The sequence below is a fragment of the Acomys minous genome (genome assembly GCF_964271855.1).
Source record: "Acomys minous genome assembly, chromosome: 14".
Taxonomy (NCBI): domain Eukaryota; kingdom Metazoa; phylum Chordata; class Mammalia; order Rodentia; family Muridae; genus Acomys; species Acomys minous.
This window is the reverse complement of record NC_140496.1, coordinates 70,160,297-70,187,499: the sequence shown is the minus strand read 5'-3', so window position 1 is coordinate 70,187,499 and position 27,203 is coordinate 70,160,297. Positions and strand designations below refer to the sequence as shown.

Below are 27,203 nucleotides of genomic sequence, written 5' to 3'. Positions count from 1 at the left end.
AGGATCTGTAAGGATTCCCACAATGGCAAGACTGACAGTCATGACTGAATCATGGTCATCAATAGGCCCTTCAAGATGGAGTTCAACATATTTTACGTGGAGTGGTTTGTCCACTAGTAAAATGTAGAACCTTTCAAAAAAAAAAAAAAAAAAGAAAGAATAAGTCCTGCCTTTAGGGATGAGCTATGCATGGACAAACTTGTAAAAGGAGAGAGCTAGCAAATTTGAAATTTTATTATACACAATGGTAGGAAATAATTAAGGGAGTGCTGACTGGTTCCCTGAGGATTGGCTGTAATTCATGTGGCATATTTTTGTGTGTAGTTCCTGCCACACGTGTCATCTGAACTCAGTCTGCGGTACTCAGAAATGTAATCACACATTAAAAAGCCCAAATCAGACACTCTATCCAGCCTTGTTGAGAGAAAACTCTCAAGAATTGATAAAACCAGTGTTGTGTACAGATGGCCAGAAGCAAACTTAAAGGGCTCCTAACAGAAAGCTCAGAGGACAAAATGACATATGTGGAATCTCAAATTAGTAAAGACTTAGTAATACCAATTCTAAATGACATCTAACAATCTAAACTAGTAGATAACAAGACTGTGTGGCCAAAAAGTAACAGCTCAGTTGCTAACTTGCTTGCTGTATAGGCATGAGGACCTGAATTCCATTCTCAGCACACACTTAAAATACAAACAAGCCTGACATGGAACGATGTGCCTTGTAAACACAGTACTGAAGAAATGGAGAAAAAAAAATGGATGCCTGGTGCTGGCTAACCAAATCCATGACGGCAAGTTCTGTGGGAGAGTCTGTCTCAAAACCTAAAACAAAGAAACTGAAGAAGACATCTGATGTCTGCCTCTCACCTTATATGCATTCCCTCATGAGTCCACATGTGCAAGCACACACACACACACACACACACACACACACACACACACACACACACACACACAGAATAAAACTGTTTTATAAAAACTGCTATAGGACACCACTTTGTACATGCATTCAACTGTTTCTACAAACGAAAGCCTTCACAAAATTTTTTGTCTTTTATTTTTCAATGTTAGGAAAAAATTTAAATGTCTATGAACTCACTGTGTCCTTACAGCAGAATACCCAAAGGATTCTAAGATTTTCTGGGTAGGTTGATGTGATGATAACACACATCTCCAGTTACAAGGCTCAATTGTGGCTTTAAGTGTAAATATCAAATTAAACTTTTATTTAATATTTGTCAAGTATAGCTTATTGTTTCTCTTGTAATCATATATTTCCTTACATGTATAAAACAAATAATTTTAGTATAGGAGTACATTGCACAAAATGGATCACAAATGTGATCTTAGATAATAATTTCTACAATATATTTTCCAAGCTGGAACTACATTCTAAACTGTGCAGTTAACCAAATATTTGCAGACAAGAATAAAAAAAAAAAACCACAGGCTACTGAAGAGCTGCTTTGCCTTTCTTATGTACATATCTGTGTTCCTTTAAGAGAGTAAACAATAAAGTCCCCATCAAGAATACCATTTGTGATATTTTGTAATGGTCTAATTTAAAATTTCTTTATCTTGACTATAGTGTATTCCTGGTTCCCCTACATGTCTATAAAATTCTTTCCTAAATGTCTACTTTCTTAATTCTTTTTTTAATTATAATTATAATTTTATTGATTTATTCAGATTGCAACTCAATTATTACCCCACTACTTGTGTCCTCCCATTCCTCCCTCCCACTTTCACCTTATTCCCCTCCCCTAGGTCTATGACCAAGGGGGACCTCCTCCCCCTTTATATGGTGATAGGCTATCAAGTCTCATCTTGGTGGTCTGCTTTCTTTCTTTGGGTGCCATCAGGCCTCCCCAACAAGGGGAGGTGGTCAAATATGGAGCACCTGAATTTATGTCAAAGTCAGTCCCCGCTAATTTATCTATATGCTGATGTTTATTGAAACATATTTACTTATTAATTAAACATTTTAAAAATAAAAAAGAATACCATTTGTTTTTATCTGCATGTGTTAGAGATTTCTTTAAAAGAACAAATTATAAATCTCCAAATTATACAAAAATGACACGTAGCTCCTATGTTAAGTAAACTCACACCAAAATCCAAAAGTAAAAAGCAATTTTTGGAATTAAGTCAATTCTTAGTAAATCCTCTGAAACATGACACGTGGATAAATCTTTACAAATATTAATCCATTTAATATTCATATTTTTCAGTAATACAAATAACACACCCCATCTTACTAATTAAGTTAAAGAAATCGAAGTTCCCAAATCTGGTTCTCATTTGGAATATCACACCTGGACGGTTTGACCCAAGAGTGACTGACTACCAGGCATGTGACAATGGACCTGGTTAGGGAGGGAGAGACTACACTTCCTGTGCCTCCGCAATTCTCAACCTTCCTAACACTACAACCCTTTAACATAGTTCCTCATGTTGTGGGGACACCCCCCAACCATAAAATCGTTCTACTGGTACCTCATAACTGTAATTTTTCTCCTGTTATGAATATTAATGTAGTTATCCGTGTTTTCTCATGGTCTTAGGTGACCCCTGTGAAAGGGTCATTTAACACTTCCCAAAAAGGTTGCAAACCAGAGGTATGAACCACTGCTCTACCACTTCTTAAAGCTTTTATGACATCTCTGGGGTGACAAATTAATAGATGCAGACTGATAAAAAATTAAGATCATATATATACATATATATATATATATATATATGGGACCACATCAGAAAGATATTATGTTTTTTGAAATTACATAATTCATTTTTATTATTAATTCATGAATTGAAAAACACCTCTCCTAAAAGCAGACAAGTGATCCGTTAGAGTCTGTAGAACAGTGGATTTTGATAAAGTAGACTGAGTAAGAAAAAGAGAAAAGAAAAAAATTCTACCTCCTGATTTTCCCTTGTTTTTGAGAATTTCATACATGTATATAAAATTTAAGTATCTCTGTCTCCCTGTGCCTTACAATAATACTTCTGTCTCTCTATATTCTACAATAATCTTCCAAGCCACAATATTCTCCCCTGCAAACTTTATGGTTTTTGTATTCACGATTTTGTATTTCAATATGTGTTTGTTCTGTTATTGTTGGTTTGTTTTGGTAACCTACCAGTTGAGGGGAGAGAAATAGAATTATTATTTATTGACTTTCCAAGAAAAATTGAACCAACATTCAAGAGGGGGTGGTAAACAACTAGTCTCTGTACTAGGGTAAGCTTTATAAAATGCATTAGACATGTGGGAGGGTCTAAAACTTAATCGAAATCAAGGACTTGTTTATTTCAGTTCACTGCAGCCTCAACCATACTTTGCTGGTGACTAAAGCTATTTTGCACCTTAAGTTGGGAAAGTGATGCCTCCCCAAAACTACAAATGGCCCTCAGTAAAGTTTCTCCGGTGATCTCAGCGTGAAATAATGAGTCAGTGTGGAACTCTAGGAGACAGCAGCTTTTACACCTTCAAATTACAGCACTCAGTTATCAAGTTCCGGCAAGTGGCTATAACTTCCTGCCCTAAAAAGTTATTATATTTCTTAGATACCAATTGATGGCTCTGCTTCATCTTTAATTTCCCAAGTGAAATAGCTGAAATTATTATAATCAGTACTTGCTTACTTCTACCCTTCTAAGGTTCATATTCTATGAAATATGAATTCGTTAACATTTATGGAACACAGATATTTTGAAAAGTTACTGGTGAACACAACACTGACAATTTACATCTGCATTTTGTAATCAGACATTTCACGGGGAACTCAGTACAAGATTGTTTTATAAATGAACTCTAATAAAATGAAACTATACAATTTTAGAGGCCTAGAAGATGATTAAATGAAGACTAAGTATGATGCTGCAGTTTCCACAGTGTCTGATTTTTATCATAAAGAATATAACTTTTAAATATTTTCATTAGTATTGCCATGAACCCTATGGAAGTGGAAGACCAGTACACCCTAAGCTGGCTGATGATGCTGACAGCAATATTTTCTGGAAAAAAAGTGAAATAGAAAACACCCTGACCTCTGAAAAAGTGAGTACATTAGTTTGAGGCGGTAAACTTTAAACCCCTACCCAGATCTAGCCAATGGTCAGAACACTCTCCACAGTTGAGTGGAGAGTGGGGTCTGACTTTCTCATGTACTCTGGTGCCTCATATTTGACCATGTCCCCTGGAGGGGGAGACCTGGTGGCACTCAGAGGAAGGACAGCAGGTTACCAAGAAGAGACTTGATACCCTATGAGCATATACAGGGGGAGGAAATCCCCCTCAGTCACAGTCATAGGGGAGGGGAATAAGGGGAAAATGGGAGGGAGGGAAGAATGGGAGGATACAAGGGAGGGAATAACCATTGAGATGTAACAAGAATAAATTAATTTTTAAAAAGTGGGTACATTATGGAAGAGAATCTAACTTAGAAACTCAGATCCATAGGTGCTATGTTACTTGGTCTGAGGGTTTCTTTTGTTTGGCTTGTTTGTTGTTTTTTGTTTGTTTGTTTTGTTCTGATTTTGTCCCAGGAGTATAATCCAGTATCTGATTTCTATTAGTAGGTAAGAAGTGATGGCTAAAACTATGGAAGCAATTCTGAGTACATACATAGAAGAACAAGTGGGAAATGTAGGACTACAAATGGAGTATGCGGTGAGAAAAGTAAAGAGGAGAATCACCTAAATTCGGATTTGAAAAACACAAATCTTAAACTCCTTCCAAAACTAGACCATGTATCACATATAGAAACCAATTTAGGAAATACTTTAAAGTAATAAACCAAAATTTAAGTTGTCACTACATCCCTCCTGCACCTTCCTTTTATGGAAGAGACAAAAGTCTATGGACTACCTGCCTCCCTATGAGTTAAACACTGAATTGAGACTGGGTCATGGATGGTAAAGGGTACTCTGTTGTAAGATTTCTTTAAGGTGCTCTATAAGATCTTCACTGTTACAACCAAAGATATGATTCTGTCAGATGTCTAGAAAAAGTGAGCAGGGAAGAGTCAGTTTTAAATATACTGAAGTAACCAGAACTTCCCATCACAATTTTGTCCTTCTACATAAAAGGAGGAAAATGTGTAACTCAACCCACCCACGTCTTCCGATCCACCTAAGAAAACAGAACGGAGAATCAATGACAAAACAGATCTTTCACAAGCTCAGGCTCCCCAGAAGGCTCACACTTAACATGACTACAAATTCCTTTCTCTTTTTGACACTCACCCACAGATTATTTTATTCAATCTACCATGTATGCCTCTCGACAGAAAAATTATAAGACAGATGTTAGGTAAAACAAATAATTAATGGAGAGCAAATTACATCAAAACTAGAATCAGATATAGCGAGGTCAGAATTAACAAAGCAGGAACTTTTTATATGTCTGATTTTTATGCTTACGGTTTTAATAGAAGAAAGCACAGTGTGCAAATACAGATGGATAATGAAGCACAGCTATAAAATAATTACACAACAAAATGTGTCATAGACCAATGTAATTAACATAAATAGGATGTAACTTTTTTAGGAATGTCCACTGCACAGATCCAGCAGGGGAAATAATATCAGTTCAATGATAATAGAAACTACACAGAATAAAAAGCAAAGAGAACAAAAACCTGAACGAAAAGATAAAACCTTGGGGTATGATGCACTGATAGAGTATTTGTATAGTAGCATGCATAAGACTCAAGGTAGGGTCCACCACACTACAGCAACAATGACAGGACACAAGAAATAAATCTGAATATTCAAAAGTGTGAGAAAGGTCATGTTTTGGTAGTTACGTTGTTGATACTTCGTGGGTGTGCATGTGGCTTCTGACATTCCCAGGAGACATAGTCCCGTAGAAACTACATGTACTTCTGGCTCTGACATTATCTATACCCCATCATGCTAACACAGAGTATTAAGTAAAAATATATTAAGGAATAATCTGAAAAAATCTAATTCATTATCTTAACAAGTAAGTGTGAAATATACAAGGCAACACTAATATAACTTCGAGGATGAGTGGATGAGTCAGTGATACTCTCGGTCACTTTGTAATGAAACCTCCATCAGAAACAGCCATATGAAGCAAGTAGAGTCAAGGAAAGATGTGAGTACACTAACCGTCACTATTAATCTGTTAGACATAATCGGCCCTCCATTCCTATTCCATCCAACAGCGGATTATACTCCAACTAAAGCAGAGATAGACATCTACGTTGAAATTGTGTTGTGGGCCAAATCCCTTTTGAAAACTAAAATAAATGTAAATTATTCAAATCTAATTCTCAGATAATAATGCATAAAGCTAGGAAATAATAACTGAAAAACAGATGGGAAATGACAAAGGCTCTGAAATATTAAGGTCAAAAAAGGATCTCTCCAGAATTTTAATAACACAAAAAAATAGAAATAAAGATGGAAATTATCAAAAGATTATATATATATATATATATATATATATATATATATATATATACTAACACTAACTTAGTTATGCATATGATTTCCACCTAAGAAAATGTACCAAAAAAAGCAACTTAAATACAAGGGAAAAGAAAAAAGAAAATATATGATTTAAAAAATAACAGCAATAATACAGAAATACAGGAAATAAAACAGAAAATAGAAAAGTTAATACAGATTATCACTGTAGCCAAAAGCTGGGTCTCTGTAAACCTCTGTAAGAGTTAGAAGCTTCTAGGTAAAATGATTTTAACAATTCAAAGGATAGAAATTACTGATAGTAAAAGAAAGGAGATCTAGTGTGGCAATAATACACGTCATTAGATAGACAGTATAAGAAGGTGTCTGAACAGGCATCTCAATGAAAGGGACTGTTTGACTCCTTGGGAGACACAATCTCCAAACCTCACACAGGAAGAACTAATGGGTATGAGAAAAATAGCCACCATGGAAAACTGATAACTTCCCAAATCTCTGTAAGTTCCCAGAGAAATGAGAAATTACATCACTACAGCACTCAAACTAGACAAAAGAAGTTAAAAGTAAATTATAAACCAATGTTCTCCATGAAATGTCAAAAAGTCATTAATGTAGATGTAGACAACACCACATAATTTATGAATATAGCTCTACATCATCACTAAGTCTTTCCCCAAATAATTTTCAACAATTAGAAGCACAATAACAAAAATCACACCAATTCACTAGAATAAAAACGGAATGGCAGGTTATAGTGGTCCATATATTTAGAACAAAGCACTGGAAATGGAGAACCAGACAGACCTCTGTAAATTCAAAAGCAGCCTGGTCTACAGAGATTCTTGGCCAGCTATGGCTACACAGTTGACCTTGTTTCACTAAAATTTAAAAAAAGAAAAAAAGAAAGAGAAACAGGCAGCAAACTGTCTCTTTCATCTTCTCATTTGGAAAGCTACTAACCAGAACTCCTGGTATTCTCAGATATTCAATTTTATTCCTTCTCAAGTCTCTGATGGTGTTGAAGATGAGATACTTTAGTTTTACAGTTAAGCTTAGTTGTTTAGGGGTTAAGATGTTTTTAGGTCTAGGTAGATGTTTTAAGTTGATAATGATGAGATATAATAGATACTGAATCACATTCAGAACTTTAGGCACATCAAGATAGGAAAAATGTTCTCTTCAAGGTTACCAAATACAAACGGCCAAACATCTAAGAATGTAACATTTATATAATTCCTGATTGTGTCATGGTTCTTCTTGCTATAGGTAGTTTATTATATATAAGTGTAATAATATAAATGTGTATGTAAAAACAGTAAAAAATATTTAATTCAAAAATAAAAATTTAAACAAACAAAAAATACAAAAATACTTATAATAATTACATTCACAGATCGGAAGAAAGCATGCCAAAAAAAAAAAACCCTAACAGTAACTTATCATTAAAGAAATATTTCAGCACAATAAGTGTAAGAAATTTTCCTCAAATTGGAAAAAGAAAAATCTGTAGCTGACAGCATACTTCACAGTTACATAATCGTAGCTCCCAGCTAAGATCAGAAGTAAGGCAAAGGGGTTTGTCTCAACACTGTTTTCCTTATCCTAGATTAAGCAGTAAGATAAGAAAAGAAATAGAATGTATAGAGATTTGTACATTCTACAGTCTAGCCATAATCTATATGATCATCTATGTCTTACTCAAAAAGAACAGAAAAGGTCCCCTGGATGGGGAAGCCTGGTGGCACTCAGAGGAGGATAGCAGGCTACCAAGAAGAGACTTGACACCTTATAAGCATATACAAGGGGGAGGAGGTACTGCTCAGTCACAGTAATAGGGGAAAGGAGTAAGGGGAAAATGGGAGGGAGGGAGGAATGAGAGGATACAAGGGATGGGATAACAATTGAGATGCAATATGAATATGTTAATAAAATACGTTTTAAAAAAGAACAGGAAAAAAGAACTTGGAACTTTTAAGGGTTTATAGCACATTCCAAGATACACACTTTCTATAAAAAGTCAGTCACTTTTCCTATAAATAAACAATAAAAGTGGTATTTGAAAACATAAATATCTAAAGACCTCTATAAAACTAAAGCTACCTAACTGGAAAAGGCATCCATATTCATGGAGGGGAAGCAGCACCACTCAACATTGACCAGATATTAGTATTCTCAATTTACTCTATAAAGTTAATACAATGCAGGGGAGGTGTGCTGTGCATGCTGACAGACTAGTTGACAAAAAGACACAAAGAAGAAACACTGTTTCAATACAAAATTTAGTCTAATGCTTCAATTACTTAAACCTAAAAGCATCTAAACAAGGAGAAGTAAATAGAAACACTACTACCTTCACTCTATGACATTCCTCCATAGAGAAACTACGTCCACTCCTACACAGTTCCATAAAAGGTGTACCATGGAAATTACCACAAAGCAAGCATAAAGGTTTTGACTTGTTTAGAGCTTAATGGCTTTAAGGTAATGTAAGCATTGGTTTCTATTTAAGATTTGAGGGGCCTTCCAATACTACCAAAATAATATAACTTTTAAAATTGTCATCTATTGATTTCTTCATATAAAATATTATAAATGGTTTAAGAGGAGATAGAAAAATGGCTCATCAATTAAGTGTAACTGTTCATACAGTGGACAAAGTTCATATAACAGCATCTAGGGAAATTAGTTCACACAGCAGTAGCACCAGCACCAAGGGTCCTTCTGTCTTCTGTGGCTACCCTCACACACAAATGTGAATTATATCATCGTCGTCGTCGTCATCATCATCATCATCATCATCATCATCATCAATGTAATGCTTTCAGAGAATTTTTGAGTGGTTTGCAAAACTGACATTACAATCCAGTCACAGCTCATAAGCTAGGAATATTTTTTCTTAGAAGAATAAGAGCCTTTGATTGATAAAGCTTAAAATACTGATGGTTAAAATGATAGTGCTATGAACAAGCAAACAACCATGGCTCTAAGTTCCAATTTAATGATACATTTTTCCTGATAAGTCCTCATGTCTTTGGTGCATAGCATCAGGGTAGACGAACCAGGCATGTGTGTTCCTCTTGGATGGACCCTTTGCGTCTCCATCCACCTGTACCAGCCTCCTCTTAATCTGGTCTGATCTCAAGTGCTGCTATACTTAGATGGAACGGACAGGATTAAATTGTTCAAGGCAGTTGATTCATGAGCAGTAAACTAGAAAAGCACTTTTTTTTTTTTACAGGACAAACAAAAGGACTACTAGACATTTTCACTGCTAACTATTCTAATGCAAAATTTACAAAAGTATTTGAAACTGTGTTATCAAAAGACATGATATCATAATGAAAGAAACTTTCATACATTAATACAAGAGTAAATTAAAAGCCACAATTATTTATAAATTACAAATGCACATATGTATATAAATCCATGCTTTTTTATACAAGCTTAATTCCTTTTTCAACTACTGTGAATGATTGTCCTGTATACTTTTCGGCTGAATGATGGGGAAGTGAAGGTTAAAGAGAGCTGCATAAGAAGCCAGATATTGGGATAAAGAATTGGGATTTTCTCATTACAGAATAAGTTCTCTTAATTATTCCACAGCTTTGTCACAGCCATACCATCTAGATTGTAAATCCATATGTCCCGCAGAATGTTCATGGAAAACATTCTAGAGGGACTTAAATCATTTTCAGTTTCATGTGCTTTGAATTCTTTAAAAAGTCATCATACTGTGATACAAATACAGGAATATATAATGTCTATTGTAGAAAATAGTGTTGTTCCATAAGTGTGGGGCAGTATGGAAATGGAAGTATGTGCTCTAAGTAAATGCCTAGTTAAATATGAGTCACAATATTTCTAACAAAGAGACATTTTCAGTGTTCTGACTCATGAATATCTAATGTTATTATAGAGACAATGTCACTGCGATTATTTATCAAACACTAAAATAACACATGTTCAAGTATTCATTGTTATTGTAAATATTAAAAGATTAGGAATTCTCCATAAATACCAAAGTATAGACAAAAATGAAAGCAATAGAATTTTGAGTAGTTTTAGAAAAAGCACAAGAGTGACCACATATTCAGAACTGATAGACTAAGCTTACAAAAAATGGAGTTGAAGAAGCATTTTAATTTGAAGTATTTATTTTCTTCATTCCTTATTTTCCCATTGGAAAAATATAGTTTGAAGTCGTATATAGCCATACAATAAGTCTCGGACAGGGTGGCCTTGGATATTTGAATTAGATAAGTATAAATTTCCACTCTCTTCATCTGTTTCTCCAGAAATTGCTCATTATTTTATTAAGCAAAAACAAGAGCTTTTCCTTCTTGAATAACTAAAAAAACTGTAAGATTTAAGCCTAATATGTAAAACCTTTAAGCTCATTTACATTTTAAAAGCTAATAGTAAATACACCTCCTACTTAAAGTTTGATATGGCTCCATGAAAATTCAAGATACTAAGCAAATCTGCCAAGTAATTTCTCACATTTTCATATTCACTTGGGATTTCATAGAAGAAGCTCTTCCACAGTATTGTTACTAATACTTTTGATACATTCTCCAAATTAATAGTTGCAGTTACTTCAGATTTTAAATGTTACATTAAAAAATCAGTCATTGAAAGTAGGAAGGGAAAAAGGAAGGTGAGAAGATACGGAATAAAGAAATCCACTAATGTTATTTCATGGCAATCATTCATAAAACTAGGAAATCATGTTTGTATAGGTTTCAAAATAATTTGAGCACAGGACATTCTCCACATTTATGTGGAGAGCAGGGACTGACTTTGACATGAACTCTGGTGCTCTATATTTGCCTACATCCACTTGTTGGGGAGGCCTGGTAGCACTCAAAGAAAGAATAAGCCGGCTACCAAGATGAGACTTGATAGCCTATGACCATAAAGTGGGGGAGGAGGTCCCCCTCAGTCATAGACCTAGGGGAGGGTAATAGGGTGAAAGTGAGAGGGAGGGAGGAATGGGAGGATACAAGTGATGGGATAAAATTTAGTTGTAAATGAATAAATTAATAAAATTTAAATATATTAAAAAATATAAATAATTTGACCTATGACACTGTTCATGAACTTTTGAAGCAAGATTCTTCATGAATAGAAGTTATAAAAACCTTCTTGTTATATCCATGCTGTCAATAAGTAATTATCCTTAATTAATACATGTAAAAAAGCAGATTGTCATTATGTATTCCCATAACTCATCAAATAATTCAATATCATGACATGAATTAAAACGTTTTCTATAGAGTCAAAAGGTTAAGTAAATAGTAATGTAAAAAGTCACAAATGAATACTAAACCAAATACAGAATCTGAAAATATCATGAGTTCATTATTTAGTGTGGTACCACAGGTGAGTCATATAAATATATATGCAGTCATGCACCATCTGAAAAATATATTCTCTCTGTATGTGTAGACATACATGCAGTTTAATACATGTGCATGTGTACCACACAAACAAATACATAAAATCATACTACATAGGTCTATGCTGTTATATTCCAAAAATTAAGTCAGAATGTGTGTTAACAATGCCTCAGGGTGTCCCTTAGTGGATTCGGGCATCAGTTCTGTTTGTACTATAAAGAGATTGAAAATCAAAACAGAAGTTACCAAATACAATGACTGACAGATCAAGAGTCAAAATGATAGTAAGCAAAAATTCCAATTGGGAAGGTTCTACCATAAACTTCCTTTTATATTTCTTAAAGAGGGATTTTAAAACTTGAAGTTCATCTGAAGTAGCATAATCTCTATTAAGAAACACTCTAAAAGAAGATAGTCAGTTTGAGCTGCTCAAACTAAGGCACTAGCCAAGGACAATACAGGCGGTAAACTTTAAACCCCTACCCAGATCTAGACAATGGTCAGAACAGTCTCCACACTTGAGTGGATAGTGGGATATGATTTTCTCACATACTCTGGTGCCTCACATTTGACCACTTCCCCTGGATGGGGAGACCTGGTGGCACTCAGAGGAAGGACAGCAGGTTACCAAGAAGAGACTTGATACCCTATGAACATATACAGGGGGAGGTAATCCCCCTCAGGAACAGTCATAGGGGAGGGAAGTAAGGGGAAAATGGGAGGGAGGGAGGAATGGGAGGATACAAGGGATGGGATAACCATTGAGATGTAACAAGAATAAATTAAGAAAAAAAATTTTAAAAAAAGAAGATAGTCAGGCAGACTATGTGGCTGGGATTTTTCTCTGAATTAATCTTCTAGAACGGGAAGTCAGGAAGAAGTCCTGTTCTCTAAGCTGGCTGTTCTCTAAGAGTAAAGCTTAGGAGAGAATCAGAGTGTCCTTGCCAGGAGAACTGGGTGCTTGTGTTCAAATCAATCAGTCTCTGCAGTGCTTCCCAGGCCTTGCAGGCACCATTGTCTAATCCTCTTCTGGCCCAACAATAGAGAACATCACCACTCCACTCACAGAGGAAGAAAGTAGGTCACCTTTTAGAGCTTTGAACTTTGTTTTACAGCACAGTGATTGCTAGAATTATTCACCCGGTTAATCTAGCAACACTTTAGACTTAAACAAACTTGATTTGCTTTTTACCTGAAAAACATCTGTTTCTAAAATTCTTGTTCCAAACACCACGATTCCATTGGTATCTACTATGGATCTCTCACTTCTATCGAGGGGCTTGGTGATCTTCTTCTTACAATCAACAATTATTGTCACAGTTTTCTTCTCTACACTGATCGCGACCCGATGCCACCTGTAAAAAAAAAAAAAAAAAAGAAAGAAATGAAGCAATTCTTTTATAAGCTTCAAAGGCTCTGGCAGCCAAATCAACAGACCCACTAGAACATGAGCTTTAAATGTCAATCGGGAGCTGAAATGGTACAAAACAGAGGCACACTTGTGCCTCAGTAGTTTAGCTAGTAACAACTTACTGTTTGCCCAGGACAGCAGAGGCTACTCAAAAAGACACAGTTTCCTAAGATGAGAAGAAGGATTAGGCACCCTTGGTGATAAGGACATGCCCATCCTTGGCTTCCCTTTGTGCTGCAGAAAAAAAAAAAGCTTTATTTCACTCTTTTCTGATGAGCACATTTGACAGAGATTGAGATAGATATGGGAAGGCAATAGTTTCTCTGTGCGTAAACGCTTTCTTCCGAAGTGGAATTCCACAATAAAAACTTCTGCTCCAGCGATCCCCTGAGAGGGACTATAAAAGGGTCTGTCTCCTGACTCAATGGCTGCTCCATCTGGAGAAGCTGAATGTTCTAATTGTAAAGCACAATGTGCTACTCTGTGCTGATCTCCATTTATTTCAAGTGTTTTCATGTTCTTTTTCCACTTTAATTTCAAGACAGTTATAGATCACCACTGTGGGCAGGATCCAACACTGAGACACAATATCTTTCCTTCTTTCCATGGTTGGCAAGAAGAAGAAAAACTGAAAGAAAGCAGAGTCAGCGCAAGTGTGGAGTGGGAGGCTCATTTGCTCTTTAGCTACTGCCCCAGCTAATTGAAGGCAGTGATGACAGGCTGAGAGGGGGAATGTGGCCAGCCCTTGGAAGCATGCATGCTCTCCCTGCATCCTAGAAAGGGTTTTATTAACAACGTCTGGTGCTAACAGAAACCACTAAGTGAGATTCACTGGGATTCTTTAAGCCACTGTGGTTTATATTTTCTTCCAAATGAAAAGTGCTAGATTAATATTCCAGAAGTGTCTAGGAGTAGATCCATAAAATAAAATGCCCAGAAACTTGCATGAGCATTCCCAAATGTCCGCTTCATGATATTTGGCGTGGCTACTGGTGACGACCAAGTACATTTCCATACATACTTTATCTTTGGTATTTCCACTAACGCATTCAACTAGCAGAGGTTTGAATTAAGCAAAGAATTATATAAGGAGCCTTGGAGCAACTTCATACACTGAGAGTAAAATTTACACATACTTCATGCCAAGAAACCTGCGCGCTAGCTTAAACCATTCCTGGTCTTGACGGATGTTCTTCTCATTAGCAGAAAATAAAAATAACTTTAATTGCTAAAATCTGATCTGAACACTAAACTCAATTTTTTTTTATTTTAAGCTGTCTAATAATGAGATGCCAAAACATTCACAGAATCACTCAAAATAATAATAATTTAAATAGCATTTGATTAGCCGAATTTTGAATTCTTAATTGCTCCTTTTCTTTCACAGTACTATATCAACAATAAAACATCATGAATTTTTATGAGGAAACAAAAGCTGGTGATTCTCAGCTTAGTAGAATCCATCTCCTCTCTAGTCTGTACTAATTGGTCTGTTCATGCCTTTGTGACTATAGCAACCACCAAAACTTGAATAAAGGGGCTGGGAAGATAGCTTAGTCAGTAAGGTGCCTGGTGAACAATCAAGATGTGAATCTGATCTCCAGCTCCCATGTAATCAAGTGAACATGGCAGCATGCACCTCTAATTCCACTGCTGAGATGGCAGGGACAGGTGCTTCTCTGGTGTTTTATGGCAAGCAAGTCTAGCCTAGCCCTCAAGCTAAAGCTACGTACCACTGTGAGACCCTGCCTGTCATAAAGAAAAGAAAGATGAATGACCAAAACCCAGTCTTGTTCTAGTTGTCCTATAGCGTCCACAAGCATATGCCTCCAAGTGCACACCCACTGCTACACATACATGCATCCTCCCCCAACATCAACATGCATAACATCCCACATTCTCTCTCTCTCTCTCTCTCTCTCTCTCTCTCTCTCTCTCTCTCTCTCTCTCTCTCTCTCTCTCTCTCACACACACACACACACACACACACACACACACACACACACACACACACACACAAATAAAATAAAATAAATAAGAATTACATTAAATAATTGTGCTGGTGAAATCCAGCAAATATTCACAGAGCTATTCATCTCTATTCTCTGACTCATAGAAGTCTCCTGTGCTCTCACACCTCCACATCCTGGAAGTTTTGCTTTCTGATACTTCGTAGCTGGTCACATACTTGTGATATATAGAATAGATAATTGATAGATAGATAGATAGATAGATAGATAGATAGATAGATAGATAGATAGGCATGCAGACAGACAGACAGACAGACAGACAGACAGACAGACAGAGAGACAATCATTTACTTCCTGTACTTTCCTCTTAACAACCTCTGCATAAGAGACTGGCACATCTGAAATACTGCACTGTTTATGTCTTCCTTTGATGCATTTTTATTCATAGAGAGAACTATTAGTACTTTGGGTTTAAGTTTACATTTATGTAGTCTACAAAACACTAACAATATTCAAATAAACAGGAGTGGAGGGACTTGCCCTGCAGTGTTCACTGCTGTAACATCTATACCCTGATTACTACCAGCCAAGTAGACAGTATATACGTTCTTTTTTTTTTTTTTTTTTTGTGGTTCTTCTTGCTGTATGTAATTTTTCCTTTTTTTTCCTTTATTAATTTATTCTTGTTACATCTCAATGGTTATCCCATCCCTTGTATCCTCCCATTCTTCCCTCCCTCCCATTTTTCCCTTATTCCCCTCCCCTATGACTGTTCCTGAGGGGGATTACCTCCCCCTGGTTATGCTCATAGGGTAGAGTGAGTGGTCAGTTGCAATGGAATCCATGATTGCTCTTAACAAACTAGTGTATTTAAATACCAATGGTTTTTGCATTTCAATTGTTACATCATTTGATCTTAACAAATCTACCACATTATAACAGTCTAAAGTTAAGGCCATAGTACCTGTGCACAGTAAACATCTGAATGAATATTGCTATATATCAATTGCTCAAAATATCAAATATACTTTACCAGTGTAAGGTATGTACATATAACTTCTTATCTGTTTGATAATCACTTAAAAGTATTAACTGACCTTTTCCTACTTTTTTATTTTAGTGATTTGTTCACACTTAAAACTATTATTATCAAATTGGATGGAGGTAACAGTAAGATTTTTTTTCAGTTAGTAAGACAACATAGAGTAAAAATGTTTCAGTAATATGATATGCTGAGAACATCTTTACACAGCTAACCATGACTGATCATCCCCAGTTGATAAAGCTACAACATAACCCCTACACCTCAGGAGACTCACAGAAACTGGATAGAAAGATTGTAAATGAAAGTATGCCTTTATACACAAGACCATTTCTTTGCTTAGACAGGTTGAAATGATGTCACACCTCAACCAGAATTGAACCCAAATTGGTTCCAAAACTACAGTGGGATCTGCTTCACACCTCCTGACAATTTGTACCCTCCTCATCCTCTCCTTCTGCCTTGCTTTTCCTGAAGTCTGGATCAGAATCATTAGCTTTTGTTTAGTTTCTAGCTAAAGCAGCATGCATACAGGTCTCTGTACAGTGTGCCTTCTATGCCCCGTTTCCCTGATACACCACGCTATTTCATTGTTGTTGTTTAGTTGGCTGGTTTTCAATTCTTTAAATATTCATTCATTCATTCATTGGAGAGACACACATTCTAGGTGCATTGTGAGGTTAGAGAAAACTGGTGGGAGATGATTCTCTCCTTCTACCATGTCAGTCGAAGGGATTGAGCCCAAGTGGACAGGTTTAGCTCAAGCAGCTTTATCAACACTGGACCATGGGAACCACTAGCCTCAGATTCCATTCTGAAAGGGGCTTCCCTCACCTCATTTCTTTAAATGCACCACTGTTTAACTTCCTATTCTCATCACTGCCCCATTTCTCTCCTTCTTTGTCTCATCCACAAAGGTTTTCTTATCTCTTGCTGGTTTTGTGTTTTGTTTTGTCTTTTGTTTGTTTGTTTGTTTGTTTGTTGCCATTACTTGTCCAGACTGCGAAGTCAACTATACCAATGTTGGGGGTTTTAGTGTTTTCCATCAATAGGCACTAGAAAACACACTTCACTGAAACTGTTGACCATTCATGGGAATGGTTTTCAGCGTTCTTAACACATTTATTGCAGTGTGACTTACTTTCCATCAGCGATGTTAACTGTTGAGAAGAGGGGATAGTTTTCTGGCGTGGGATTTCCAGTGTGGTCTTCAAATAGAAAAACAGGTGATCTCCCAACCTCTACACCGAGCTGCTGAATACCATGTTCATTATATAGAGACAAAAGAAATGCTTGAGTTCCTTTTTTGGGTTTTATTGTAAATAGTATTGAAAAATCTTGTGGAAATTTTCCACCTGAAAAAGACAAAAATGAGTTAGAAATTACAGATTTCTAAATTGTTCCCAGATCACAATTTTATATGAACCTTTTATATAGCCCTGATAACTAAATTCAAGCAGTAAACAGTTAAACTGTAGTGTGATTGTAGAAGGGATAATATGATTATCAAGATTTCTCTGTATATTAATCCAAGTTAAACCTGAAAGCCATTTATTTAAAGCATGATGATTATGAAAACTGAGCTCACAGACAGGAAAAAAAGATCATTGTGCTTGGAATACATTTTTGGTCCAGTTTCTAAATGTCAGGTGTTCCTTCTCAAATCTCAGTTGGTGTTGAACACTAAATATTTTAGTTCTGCAGTTAAGCTTAGTTGTTTAGGGGTTAATATGTTTTTAGGTGTAGACAGATTTTTAAGTTGATAATGAGGAGACGTGATAGATGTTGATTTAGATTCAAAATTTTAGACACACAAAGACAGAAAAGATATTTTCTTCAAAGTTGCCAAAATCAAATAGCCAAAACACTATGAATGTAACATTTATATAATTCCTGATTGTAGTTAGGTTCTGCTTGCTGTAGGCAGATTATTGTATATATGTGTAATAATATAAATATATATGTAAAAATAAAAATAATAATAATAAAATAAAAAGACATTGTGAATATGACTGTCATTGGTTCAAATTCCAAGAAGAGGGAGATATGCAGTTCAATTTCTGTTAATTATAAGAAGATAATCATTTGTAAAGATACTATGTTTATAGCTCATCAAAGCACTATTTTTTATAGCAAAACCACATTTTAAAATACATTGGAATGACTGAAGCTGGTTCAATGAGTATCATTCAAAATGGAACTCTATAAATCCATGGAGAATAATAGTGGAAGATGTTTTATGGATAAGAAATCTTATAAATGTAATAAAAAGGAACACTGACAGGTTGTATGGATGCACTTTTACAATGCACATATATGCACAAACTAGGTGAGTGGAAACTCATACAATATCTCAGTTAAAATTTTGGAGTGTTGGGCTGGTGAGATGGCTCAGTAGGTAAGAGACTTGCTGCCATCTGTGGTGATCAGCATTCAACATTCAGGGCCCAGATGGTGAAAAAATGATAACCAACACTTGTAAATCATCTGGTCTCTCTGACCCTCTGTCTCTGTGTCTATCTGTCTGTCTCTGTCTCTCTGTCGCTCTCTGTCTCTGTCTCTCTCTCTGCCTCTCTCTGTCTCTCTCTCTGTCTCTCTGTCTCTGTCTCTCTGTCTCTGTCTGTCTGTCTCTCTGTCTCTCTGTCTCTCTGTCTCTCTGTCTCTCTCTGTCTCTCTCTCTCTCTCTGTCTCTCTCTCTCTCTGTCTCTTTCTCTCTCTCTCTCTCTCTCTCTCTCTCTCTCTCTCTCTCACACACACACACACACACACACACACACACACACACATACACACAGGAATACAAAAGTAAATGTACACTTGCACACCTCAAAATAAATAAAATGTTTTTAAAAAGAATCCTATGTCTTTTCAGATCAACTGGCCACAAGATATTCTGCCATTTGTTCTTAGCAAACTACATAATGTCATTTAGCTAGGCTAATGATGTAGATTAGCCCAAAGAGCTGCTATGAAAATTAAATAGCTTGCCAGCAAAAGGAGTCAATTAATGTTGCCTAACTGGCTCTCATATATTTCTAATACTAAACAAAACACATTAAAGTATTTGTTTTCAATTTCTCAGTGTTATCACAAAAATCTGCCAACCTATCTATCAAATCTTTATTGCTAATCAGTTGCAATGAAACAACAGTTGTCAACATATAGTGTACACATAAATGTGAAGTTTACTGCTTGAGATCTATATTGTGAAATATAAACGCAGACTTATGACATGTTAAATGACTTTTGCTAAAAGTGTCAGTATATAATATTTGATATTTGTATTTATTTAGATGCATATATGTCTATACTAGCCAATATGATTATTACAGACAGGTACCACAGATTCAGCCACAACTCTTAAGATGGGTTTATAATATTAACAGATGTTACCACCATTAATAAATATTATATAAAATGGCACAATAACATGATTTTAAGGTTTTATATTTTGTTCAATGTTTTCCTAATATTTTGAGAATGATTTAATGTTTTAATGGTGGTGATTATCCTTAAATTTAGGAAGAGAAACCTTCTTGTGTAGATTGAAAAGTATGCTTCAGTCAGAGAGAAGAGAATTGCCTCCACTCCATTAATTGCTGGTTCTACAATGATCTTCAAATACTCCATATGTCTTAATCCAGTTGCTTACATGGTTAGGCATTGCTGCCTCACTAAAACACGCCATCTCTCAAACTCTTCATGCATTAACTGAGCTTAAATATCCTCTTCATTTGACATCCATGAAGATGTAAGTCAAAATGCAGGGGGATTGCAGGATATTTATAACAGATATTCCAGGGGTATCAATGAGAACTTGAAGACAGCCCATTTATTTAATGTCTGTGCACATTTGCAGATCTTTCAATTCCAGATCAATTCTGGATGTCTGAAGGACATATATCTCAATTTTGTACCGATAAAGTAATCTTCTTTATAATGATGGCTGTTATTAATGATGGTTTGTCCAACCTTCCATCTGTGTTCATCAGAAACTGCACTGCCATTTATATAATGCTCTCTAATTTGATATTTATAATGGTGATATTATTACTATTTTTAATTATAATTAATCATAATTTTCAGTAAGTTCTTCTCTCCAAGAAGGAATCTACAAGAGATACCAATCATTGGACCGTCCTATTTGAAATATCATTGCTAGAATAATAGTCCTGAACACAAGAGTGCTAACTGGGGTAAAATACTCATACAAATAAGTTCTGTTAACTGGAGTGGATGAAGATTCCACAGCCGTACATTATAGTCATTCTCCATGAAAAAAAGAAAAGGTCAAACACCAAATTAATTATATTAACTACCATGACTTTGAGAGTCAATTATAAACTATATCTTGTTCAGTATTTCTAAAACAGCTTCTTTAGTCCCCATTTTCCTGGTTTTTTTTTTCAAAAATACTGATTTTTTTCTATTAGCTATAGAAGATATACAATTAGATAAAAAGTTTAAAAAATTATTTTAAAAATTTTAATAAATTTCAAAATATGGTATGGATTTAATATTTTAAGGACTTTCAGTCCTTTTCTCTTAAGTACAAAAAAAAATCATTCTTTATAGTATTTTGTGGCAATATATTTCTTTTGTTCCCCAAATCAGAAAATATAATGAAAGTGTTAAATTGTGCCCGAGATACATTTATTTTCATGTGGTAGTTCCTCAGGAGGCTATGGCAAAAAGTTCATTAGTTTGAAAGCCAGCCTGAACTAGAGAGTAAGGACCTCATAGCAGAAGAAAGAATGAAAGAAGGAAAGAAAGGAAGGAAGGAAGGAAGGAAGGAAGGAAGGAAGGAAGGAGTGAAGGAAGGTAGAAGGTAAGGAGTTACTGTTCCATGATAATAATATTTTCATTATAATTATTAATTACTTTATCATATTTTCTGACTGTTTTTTTAAAAAATGGTGCATAAAATCAGAAATGAGTTCTTCAGATAGTGAAAGAATAGACAATATGGAGAAATTACATGTTAACTTTTGGGGAATGTCCTAAACATCAACTGGAAGTCTGATTATATATATGAGATATTAACCTTATATCTCCTTGTAACACCATAATTAAATATAATTGGTCAAGTTACCTAACATCTGTGAAACTTAGTTTACAGCTCTGTTAAATAGGAGCAAGAGCCCAAAGTTGAAGGCTAAACAACTGGCCTGTATTAAACTCAAGCATGTGTAATGGGCTGCCCACTTAGACAATATGATACCAGACATTTTCTTTTTTTTTTCTTTTTTCTTTTTATTAATTTATTCTTGTTACATCTCAATGGTTATCCCATCCCTTGTATCCTCCCATTCTTCCCTCCCTCCCATTTTCCCCTTATTCTCCTCCTCTATGACTGTTCCTGAGGGGGATTACCTCCCCCTGTATATGCTCATAGGGTATCAAGTCTCTTCTTGGTAACCTGCTGTCCTTCCTCTGAGTGCCACCAGAGAGGGAAGGACATCCCATTGAGACTCTGGATGAGAGAAGCATGGGAGAACAGCAAAGTAGAAGGATCCAGAGGGTCCTAGAAACCTACAAGTAGAACATTATGATAGGCAGATTTGGGCCCAGGGTCCTGCTCAAACTAAGGCACTATCCAAGGACAATACAGGTGGTAAACTTTAAACCCCTACCCAGATCTAGCCAATGGACAGAACATTCTCCACAATTGAGTGGAGAGTGGGATGTTACTTTCTCACATACTCTGGTGCCTCACATTTGATACCAGACATTTTCATTTCTTCCCTTAATGATCCTTTTCTACATTATCATGATTTTGACATAATTAATAGTACTGGACCAAATGGATTTCATAGAAAAAATAAAGGATTTACCCAGAACTTTATAAGCATTACATGAAACTTTTTCAGGTAAAGTCTTACAAAATCTCTAATATAGGAACTCTGAGTATTTGTAAGAAGTGCCTACCTGTAGGTCTCAGTTACTATTTTACTGCTGTAAGGAGACATCATGCCCAACACAACTAATAATACAAAGTAATTAATTGCTTACAGTTTCAGAGAGTTAGTCCATGGTGGGTAGAATGGGGTTGGGTAGGCATGGCACTGGAATAGTAACTGAAATCTAATATCTGACCCACAAGTTGGAAGTAGAGAGAGTGAAAGTTGTGGCCTGTTGTGGCCTTTTGAAACTTCAAAGCCCATGCCCAGCGACATACTTTCTCTCTTAAGACCACACCTCCTTCAACAAGGCCACACCTCCTCACCCTTTCTAAACAGTTTCACTAACTGGGAAACAACCGTTCAAACTAGCACGCTGTTTTAAATGTCACATAAGAATAATGTATAAAAGCATTCAAAATGAAGCTTTTCAAAAAATGTTTCTTTGAAAGTAAATAGTTCCAGTAATTGCACTAAGTTTGTCTTAATCTACATGACTGTTATATCAGCCTAATCAACCATTAATTGCAAAGACTCCCTCCTATTATAGCCCATTAATATGAAATAGTCATAAAATATTGGCATTCCATGTTCTATTGCAGTCATAATGAACTATTAAATTTCTAAAAAATAAGCATATTTCTGTTACCAAGTTAAATGTGTACTGGCAGCTATTTTCATCACATTACTAGTGATTACAATTTCTTTGAGTTTTGTTATATGGAGGATTATATTTCATATTAGAACTCAATACTGTGTATCACAATACTAAGACTGTTAAGCTAATAAAGATAGAAGTAGTATTAAAAAACAACAACAATGCAACAGGAGCGAAGACAACGTGAACCTACCTGGAAACAGCTGTTTCGTTGGGGCGCTGATTTGTGCTTCTTCTGTAACTCTATAAGCAACATCTGAATCTTTAGAATTCTTTCTGTTTGTGCAAAATCCTGTTGTTTTAGATATTCCCACTGGAGAATTATGAAAATCTAATGCTTTTAGTATATCAACTGGAGCAGCTGAAAATAAGTGGAAAAAAAATAAAATTAATTGAATGGTTTACTATAAAATATTTTTTGGTTTCAATACTTTAATTATCACATTTTGATATTTGGCAATCCTATACCTATATAACACAATTTATTCTGGTTACTCTCTCCCCATGTCTTCTTTTACCCTGCATTCCTACCAGACCTCCCTCATTTCTATCAGTCTCTTTCTCAGATTTTGTGGTCTATTTGCTTTAACCAGGGCCAACTGCATTAACACTGGGTTATACTATCCACTGGAGCTGGTTGAGCTATGACTAGCTAGGTGAGCACACAGCTGAACGCAATGATTCCTTTTCTTTCTCCCAGACCTATCAGTATCAAATACTCCCTGACACACATTTTAGCTCTCTAACTTAAAGAAGTTCCTTATTCTAAGAATTTTACGTAATATCACACATTTTCTCAAAACAATGAAGTAGCATATAACACCAAACTCCTAATAACCGCCACGTGGTGGTGGCACAAGCCTTTAATTCCAGCACTTGGGAAGCAGAGGTAAGCAGATCTCTGCGAGTTCAAGGCCAGCTTGGTCTACAAAGTGAATCCAGGACAACCAAGACCACACAGAAAAACCGTATCTCAAAAAACCTAAATAAATAAATATATAAATAAATAAATAAAAACTCAAAATCCCAATAACTATGTGTTCAGAGAATTCGAAGTGTGTTTACTATGGCATTATTCATTGTAGCAAAATTCTGGGAAAAAAAAGTAATAGTTAAATGAATGAACAACATGTGATCTTAGGATAGAATTTTATTCAGTCATTAGAAGTATTACAGTCCTGAAACAGGAAATGATATAACTATCTCTGTAGGGCACTGAATATGCTGACCACAAACAAATAATCTCATAACCGCATGGAATAACCTTCAAAACACTAAAGGATCATGACATGGAATAAATCACAAAGTCAAATATGATTGCTTTGGACTTTCAAAGTTCCTGGTCAGAAACAAACGATCTATTCCTCAGAGTCAATACATGAACCAAGTGGAGTAGTACTTGTTTGTAAATGAGCCCAACATGACAATATACTTACAATGTGTTAGCCTCTGTCTGTATTCAAAAATAACAAAGTGTTCCAATTATTATTCATCATGCCCGAGATATAGTCCTTAAAATATTAGATTCTGACTTGGCCAGCACTAAAATGTTTCAGTAAATAAGTAAGAAGCCATGTCTACTTTTAGGAGTGTACAGGACAGCTATCTTGTTCATTGATGATTGAATCTAGAACCAAGAAGCTAGCATCATAATATGATTTTCTCTAAGGACAAAGGAACCAGCTTCTGTCTTTTTGAGAATTATAACCCCAGTAAATATTTCCTTATAATAACACTCAATTTGTCAGAGAATGTATGAATGAGGAACTGAATGACAATTGTAGAAAATGTGAATGTGACTGGTCATTTAGTGTTTTAATTCAAGGAGGACTGACTTCTACATCTCTAGACACACACAGATCGATCTTTACAGACCCTGCCTTGTATAGTGCTACAACTATAATTTCCTCTAATAACAAGCTCTTGGGTACCAATGGAATGTAGCTGGCAAATAAAAATCCACCTACTACTCAATATAGCATATAGTGTTTATAACTTTTGAAAAGAAAAATGTCTTGTGGAAATAAGGCAGACTGAAGGGATCGACTATAGTAGCCTTTTAATTTAGTCTTTAAATGTTTGTCTCAAAAAATCTGAATAGTAGATTTTCTGAATAGTAGAACTTTCTTTCCACTGATCCTGCTTCAAGAGGCAGTTTTTGGGCCATTCTTTCTGCCTTATTTACTCATGTCATAGAACTAAGAAAAGAATAAGTATACTAGGAGCCATGTCCAAAGATCCTAATATGTGGCCTGTAACCAGGCTCAGTTCTTTAAAGGCACAACCTTCACAAATAACATGTTCTTTTCCTGCTGTGCAGAGGAGAGAACCAAGCATCAAAGACCAAGCTAAGAGTACTCTCAGGGTCTGTGTAAATATCAAGCCTGTTTTTTCCGCCCCCACTGTTGCTATAATGACCCACAGATGAAAACTACAAAAGGAAACTTAAAACATACTTAAAATAGTCTGAAATTATCTTAAGGCAGTTAATTGATTCCTGATGCTGATATTTATTTTAAATTAAACTCAATTCACATTTCAGGGTATAAATTACTCTGAAAGAGAATGTGGCTGAAAACCATAGCATATTATTTGCTTATTTTATTATCTTCTTGTTCTAAGCTGAGCAAGACTCCAGAGAAAACACGCACAGAGTCCAGGAGGCTGGATAAACTATAGATTGCAGTCAAAAATGGCCCCTGTAAGCAATGCGCAGCACAGAGCACACACAGCTTCCCTTTCACCACAGTGGCTTCGAACAGAGGCCATCCACAAGTACATAAATACTTATCCCCTTTCAATTTGAAATGAATGTGATAAGAGGACCATACCTTTGCTAGATTCAGGATAGAGGCTCTACTTATAAAGTCTGACAAATTTCTTTGTAGGACCAGGGTGCAATATGATCATTAAGTCCTTATTTCACAGATTTTTTTCTTTTAAGTTTCAATTTAAATTAATTTTCTAAAAAGTACTTTTGAGTTTTGTTTGTTTTTTTAAGTGAAGTTCAGCAAACAACATCTGTTTTCTTTTTTTCCTTTCAATTCAATAAAATAATGAATTAAATAATTTTGAAATTTTGCCTGTCTCTTTATCTTGTCATCAAATAAACACAGTATTTATTAATCTCTTATAATATAGATTTTGTTGTTTTCCAAATATATATGTACAGGCATGTGCAAAAAAAAAAATAAGTTCTCCTGGCTTTCTTAGTTCTAACTGCTTAGAGATTAAAAGCCATCATTTATTCTGGCTGATTACAGTATATGTGAAAAAATGAAATTTTCTATACTCAAAGCTAGTCTTAGATGCTATTAGTATTATTTCTATTTCGATACTTCATGATGAAGCATTTTCAGGCCTATGTAATTCATTACATTACTCTATTTGGTAATTTTTTTCTTGTCTTCCATTGTATGCTATGGGTTTTATCAAACAGGAGAAGAGGACCCAAGAGCCTAATCATTACTACAGAAGCCATTTAGAGGCTCTCCATGCCTTTGCCAATCCATCTGCATTCCACTGCATGAATGAGCTTCCTAAATTCCATGGCTCAAGCATCTTTGCTGCCTAAATTCCTTCAGTGAACCCCACTGACTTCCAGATGGCATCCACATTCCACATTCTTTGCATAGAAAATCGTGATGATCTGGTCATGCCCAATTTCCCCCACGCTACTCCAGTGCATGTCTATTCTGATATCTCACTGTCCCAGAAATACTACCATAGTCAGTGTTGTAGAAATACTAGTTCAGACTTAAAAAGAATGCATCAAATACCTTTGTCTACTTTGGGGCGATATATACCCTTACCCATTATCTGAAACAATTAACACCACTTTGCCTGAATAGGAAGTAGAGTATTCTCAAACTGATATCTTTACGAGAAGCACTATCTCTCTCCTGAACCTTAATCTGGTATGCTCATCCTGTCATTGCACCATTCACACTTATTTCAAGTTATTTACCTATCCTTGGATTTGTATCCCCAAATTAGAAGATAATAGATACATACACAGATATGTACAGCACATTCACATACTCACACACATACAGTAGTTTACAGATAATACATAAACATAAAGACATAAACAGAGAGAGACAGAGACAGAGAGACAGAGAGACTATATAAAAATATAAAATTCTGACCAAATGAGCAAAATACATGTGAAAAATATATGGAAGTAACTTTCTCTGAGGCCCGTGTACTTTCTCATCAAAAAAACAAAACTTCTGAAGGCCTTATTGCTCTTTCTATGTGTTTTATTAGCCTCTTTGATATCTCCATTATTTTAGAAATTTGGTCCTAGGTTTTTTTATCCTTTCTTTCTGTTCCCTACAGAATCCAAATTGATCACTT

General features: G+C 35.5%; 1 protein-coding gene across 7 annotated transcripts in view; it reads right to left on the bottom strand.

Annotated features, from left to right (window-relative positions):
• Window positions 1-27,203, bottom strand: part of COL11A1 (collagen type XI alpha 1 chain) — a 188,166-nt gene that overhangs the window by 142,035 nt on the left and 18,928 nt on the right. For all 7 annotated transcript variants that reach the window (XM_084757803.1, XM_084757797.1, XM_084757800.1 and 4 more), the window contains exons 2-4: window positions 23,038-23,205; window positions 17,428-17,641; window positions 13,056-13,218 (exon numbers count right to left, since the gene is read on the bottom strand). In XM_084757803.1, coding sequence (XP_084613929.1) covers window positions 13,056-13,218; window positions 17,428-17,641; window positions 23,038-23,205 — 545 coding nt within the window. The remainder of the gene's footprint in view (window positions 1-13,055; window positions 13,219-17,427; window positions 17,642-23,037; window positions 23,206-27,203) is intronic.